General features: G+C 41.5%; 1 protein-coding gene across 1 annotated transcript in view; it reads left to right on the forward strand.

Annotated features, from left to right (window-relative positions):
* The window catches only part of brinp3a.2 (bone morphogenetic protein/retinoic acid inducible neural-specific 3a, tandem duplicate 2), a 75,483-nt gene extending 69,747 nt beyond the window's left edge, over positions 1–5,736 (forward strand). The window contains exons 7-8 of the mRNA XM_022675824.2: positions 1,772–1,994; positions 4,175–5,736. Of these exons, the coding sequence (XP_022531545.1) occupies positions 1,772–1,994; positions 4,175–5,291 (1,340 nt within the window). The 3' untranslated portion in view covers positions 5,292–5,736. The remainder of the gene's footprint in view (positions 1–1,771; positions 1,995–4,174) is intronic.
* Positions 5,737–6,000: the final 264 nt, after the last annotated feature.

The raw sequence follows: 6,000 nt of genomic DNA on the forward strand, positions 1-6,000 counted from the left end.
ACAGAGAGGGATTATTATTATTATTATTATTATTATTATTATTATTATTATTATTATTATTATTATTATTATTATTATTATTATTTATTCACTCTTATTTGTATAAGCTGTTTTAAAATCCTGCTCATGAAAACAGACAAATAATATCTTTAATTACAGTCAAAAATGTGTACCGGGCGGATTGTGTTCATAACAGTTCGCGAGAGGAAATGCATCACCATAGAAAGCCAGTATAAGGAGCAAAGATGGCCTAGGGTGCCTCTTTTCTAGTGCACTACATCTGTCACATCCTCGCTTTATGACACCTCCGGAAATAGAACCATAGCGCGATTTTCCCTCCATCAGGTGAGTGAAGTAGCATGGACACCTTCATAAATTGAAGCTGTTTAATCACAAAAACACGAAACTTTAAATAAAGTAGTGAACTCTCAGTTAATGTAAAGTTAAACCAAATGAAAACAAACGAGTAGAAGCTTGCTTTAAAGTCCCGAAAACATATAAGCAATGTAAAATGCCCCCGAGCTAGTCATATTGTTAGCTTACTAGCATATCCAGCAGGGACTTCAATTATGCTACTTCACTCACCTGATGGAGGGAAAATCGCGCTATGGTTCTATTTCCGGAGGTGATAAATATTATAAACTTAACATAAGCAAAAAAAGTAGCCAGTCAAGCTTTTTTGATTATTGTGTCCAAATTTGAGATATACATTCAGTAATTGTTGCTTGATTTAAATCCTACTATTGTCCTTTTGAGACTTTTTAATTGCAACTTATTTTAATATTTTTTGTAAAGAAAATTAGCTTTCTGTAGGTTGTAGGATACAGGAGTTGCCTGTTAGTGCAGCAGTGTGTACTAGGTATTGGATGTGGGTTTCAGAGCCTCATGCTCTGGCTTGAACATGACAGGCCCAATACTGATACCAATATCGGAATTAATTAATCTCTAAAAATAATAAGAAGAAAGTGTATGTTGTATAAAAGTTCTAAATCTGAACTGAATTCTGAAATTCCATCAAAAACAATCCATAAGTGTAGAGTAATTCACAAATAAAAACTAAACAGGCATATTATTGATAGATTAATTTATTTTTATTTTAAGTACTTCTGTTAATTGATAGAGATAGCATGATAATGATGAGTTAAGTTCAGCTCCTTTTTTAGTAAGATTTAAGTCCCTATTGTACATCCTGCCCATGCTGTTAAAATAGTGTCAGAGTTTAGGAATATATCTACACCGATAGGTGTGGTGGTCTGGAAGTGAGGTGTTTTCAAGTAAATTTCTGGTGTGTTTCTATCTTGGCAGCAGAAAACACAGGTGCACCACTGACTGATTTAAACCCTGAAAACAGTCAATAGTCACCCGTTCATACCTATGGAAGCTATGCAGGTTTATAAACAAAATATAAAATAAAATATCATTGCTGTTCTTTCACAGCCTGAACATGCAGGTCAATATCCTCTGCTGAGATGCACAGTTAATATATTGACCGCTGCTCTGTTGAGATATCAATGTGCCAATATCAGTGTGCACCTGGCTCTTCCAGGGAATGGCAAGTAAAATGCTTATTGGTTTATTTCCCGTTACACCCAAACCTTTTGTGTGGTTCGAGCTGTGCAAGGCATGCTTTTTGCGTCCTCACGATACCAAAGACACACAATTGACGTCTCACCTATAAATCGCTAAAATAGGGCTCGTCGTGATTCAAATGTGAGAAGTTAAATGATGAGTTAAGGGCTGTATTTTTTTTTTACTTTTTATTTTTCACCAGATGAGTTCAAGACATTCCTGATGAGGCTGCCTCAGAACTTCTTCCTCAACACATCGACCATCCAGCACTTGTGGCTGCTGGATGGCACGTTTCAGCGGCGTTATGAACTGCTGGAGAGCAGTATGAAGGGCCTCTTCAGGAGGGCTCAGCGAGTTGTGTACAAGCTCTTCAGCCTCAGCAAGAGGTGTCAAAAGCAGCCCCTCATCAACTTACCCCGCGAAAGGTGAGCACAACAGCCTCGTTATCTTGTCATTGAGACTCCAGTGAGTAGACCAGTGGCTAATTCAGAGATGGGATAATGTCTCTCATTCTCTAAGTTAGGAGAGGGAGTTCCCCGCACAATTTGGAAGTGAATTAATGCGGGTGCGCCAAAGTGGTCCACGCTTTAGACCGAAATGTCAAAATATCAGTGGAGGGGAATGTTTGTCAGTGTGTCTGAGAGGGATCTGGAACAGATGAAAGATTTTCTTTCTCTTTCACACGCTTGGAACATTTCACACAAACAAGCTGTACGCGATTGGTTCAGCCAGTTTCTCATAGCTGACAGTTGTGTCAGAAATTCTGCTGTCAGAAAACAACTAGGATTAAATCCAGAAAAAAAAAAACAAGGAGGAAGAAGGGAGTTGATTCGGAAGTTACGTTTTTTTTAAACCTAAATTATCTGTATCTGCAAAACTAGTGTGGTAATGTGACATGTAGGATTAGCGCATGTCATCTGCTGTGAAATGTCTCCTCATATACAACAGCATGCTGCTGTTATTACCAATGTACTGTAGCTTTCTGTCATTTCTGTACACAGTATGCACTAGTGGTACAACAGGGATGCTAGAACGACAGACAATGGCCCAATCTCATTTCTTCTTCATAGCCCTACCTCTTGTTTTTCAGTGTCACCCGCTTATAAACAAATTAAAACTAAAGTTACGAAGTGGTTATAAAAAATGGCACAACCCTTTAAAAACCTAATACAGTGTGTCAATAAAATAAATAAATAAATAGCTACTACCAATGCTCTATTGGCAACCCTGCCAAACTGTTGGAAGCCCTGTAAATACTGTAGTTGTGCTAGCAGAAATGTTTTACAACCTCACTAACTTCTTCAACTGTTCATGTTCCACCTTAAATCATGCAGCAGCCTCAGGTGACAGAATGTAACTGCTGCCCTATTTAAAGTAGAGTGGGACATTTAATCAAGGCATGCTATTAGTTATTGTTATGCTTGTTGCGAAGAAAAAGGTCATAGTATATTGGCAACAATTTAAACAGAGATAATGCAATGTCATCTTACCTTGATTTCTCAAAACCCTCCGTTTGGAGGCTGCATCTACGAGGAGGCTGACCCCGTAGACCTAACACTTTACCCTACCTCTTTTCTCCAAAAGAATCGGAACACCCTACCCCATAGGGCTGAGTATTGTTTTAAATTTTCTGATATTGATACCAATATGATACTTTAAATTCAACGCCAACACCCAAATGATTCTATTTTTTTATTTGTAACCACTTAAAAATAATAAGAATCATGATGCCCTGTATGTTTAAAAGGGGGAGAGTAATAATAGTGTAATGTGGTTTAATTCTGGCAGACTAGGTCCTTTTAGAGTGTATGAGTGAGCGAGAGACAGCACAAGTGAGAGAGAGCAAGAGACAGTTCGAGTGAGCGAGAGAGTGCAAAGGATCCAGAGACAGCATGAGTGAGCAAGCGAGCAAGAGAAAGCATGAGGGAGTGAGCGAGAGACAGCGCAGGTGAGCGCAAGTGAACAAGAGACAGCATGAATAAGCGAGCGAGAGACAGCGTGAGTAAGCGAGCGAGAGACAGCACAAGCGAGTGAGAGACAGTGGGAACAAATGAGTGAAAGACAGCATGAACGAGTGAGCTAGAGACCAAGAGAACAAGAGACAGCCCTAACTACCCCTAGATGTGAATCTCCAAAACAGAGGGTTAGGGCTAAGTGGTTGGGGCAGAGGGTGAAATGAGATCAATGTGGGTCAATGTGTTGCTTACAGAATGCTGGATGAAAGATTCAATGCTTACTATTCCAAAAGAAATTAATTACATAAATGGTTTGTTTGTATTTGTTTATATTGTTCGTATTTCCCTGTAATCAGTAGAATCAGAAGCTCTATTTTGCCTCACATAAAGGTGAAAGCGCTAAATTTGGAAAATTAGTCAGCTTAATTAACAGTAAATTATGCTCTCTAATGGTGTTGTAAAATTCTCCCTAAAGCAAGAGAGGCTGCTGTGATCATTAAGAATAATTATTTCTGTACTGCGTTTGCTTTAACCCTGCTGTGTGACAGAGCCTACCTCTGGCATGCGGCCACACATATGGTCTGGAGCTCTGCTTTAGGCATGTTAAGACTCGCGTACTGAATCCCACCCCCCTCTCTTCTCGAATGTAGGCCGCGGTCGTACTGGCTGAACCACTTCCAGTCATTACTCTACTGCTCAGAAAGCAACCAGCTGGGATTCTTCTCCGAGGAGCTGCACACCTGCATCTGCGCGTACGACCAGAACTCGTGCCAGGTGCCCACTCCGTGCTCTATCGGAGAGGGTCCAGCTTGCTCTGCGTGTGCCAGTGACAACCACACCCGCTGTGGCAGCTGCAATCCTGGCTACATGCTGAGTCAGGGAGCCTGTCGACCCATGGTGGCAGATTCTACGGAGAACTACCTGGGTTTTGAGACTGACCTGCAGGACCTGGAGCTGCGTTACCTCCTGCAGAGGGCCGACCGCCGCCTGGAGGTTCACGCCATATTTATCAGCAATGATATGCGCCTCAACAGCTGGTTCGACCCCTCCTGGAGGAAGAGAATGTTACTCACCCTGAAGAGCAACAAGTACAAGTCGAACTTGGTGCACATGCTTTTGGGAATCTCCCTTCAAATCTGCCTTACTAAGAATAGCACCCTGGAACCTGCCCTGACTCTCTTCATCAACCCCTTCGGCGGGAGCCACTCGGAGAGCTGGTTGATCCCTGTGAGCGAGAACAATTTCCCAGACTGGCAGTCCACCAAGTTGGATCTTCCACTAGAATGTTTTAACTGGACCTTGACTCTGGGCAACAAGTGGAAGACCTTCTTCGAGACCATTCACATTTACTTAAGGAGCCGCATAAAAACATCAGGGACTAGTGCCAACGAGAGCATTTACCTGGAGCCTCTGGAAATGACTGATCCTTCCAGGAACTTGGGCTACATGAAGATCAACAGCATCCAAGTGTTTGGCTACAGTATGCATTTTGACCCAGAGGCGATACGGGATTTGATCCTGCAGCTGGATTACCCGTACACGCAGGGCTCGCAGGATTCCGCCCTGCTGCAGCTGCTGGAGATACGGGATCGCGTGAACAGGCTTTCTCCGCCGGGCCAGCAGCCTTTGGACCTGTTCTCCTGCCTACTGCGCCACCGCCTCAAACTCACAGCCAACGAAGTGGTGCGCATCCATTCTTCTCTGCTGGCCTTCAGTGCCCGACTCCCAAACTCTCTCGATTATGAGACGACTAAACTCTGTAGCTAACAGCTAGAAGCCCAGAGAGCTGTACAATACCTTCACACACAGACAAAGACTGTGCATGAGTCAGCGCTGCAAATAGAGAGAGAGAAAAAAAGACAGAAAGACAGAAAGAAGGAAAACAAGTAAAGTAAGAATGCAAAGTAAAGTATGGTGATGTATGATGGATTCATAATAAACTAATTGAGTCATCCGCAGAGATATTTCACAGATTCCTCATTCACACATTCACAGAGCATTGTACTCAAAACAAAGGAGTCATTTTCTTGTAATGGTGCAGCACTAAGATCATAAAGGAGGGACAGGGACCTTTTACATATATGGTATGATTGTTTGTAACTTTTCTATGTTCTATTGCTTCAGTGACTGTGCACTTTCCTTGGACAGAATACAGTGATGTCAGTAAGTTTTGTAGATAAAATTGCTATTAAAACATCATGTAATAACACAACCGCTGTCACATTATTTGCCGGCCCTTTTTTATCATTATTATTATTATGATGGGTTCAGATCGGTAAAGATGTAAATGCAATTAAACATGACATAGGGGTTTGATCAAATAATAATGAAACCGATTCATTAACACAATTACATTACAGCTTGCTAAGCTATGCTGTCTTCCTTTTTTTATATGAGGAAATTCATATTTAATTTGAAAGGATTAATCAGACACAACCCAGCCTGTTAATGTAACCCCTGAATGGGGGGGTTCTGG

Source organism: Astyanax mexicanus, chromosome 5 (assembly GCF_023375975.1).
Source record: "Astyanax mexicanus isolate ESR-SI-001 chromosome 5, AstMex3_surface, whole genome shotgun sequence".
Classification (NCBI taxonomy): Eukaryota; Metazoa; Chordata; class Actinopteri; order Characiformes; family Acestrorhamphidae; genus Astyanax; species Astyanax mexicanus.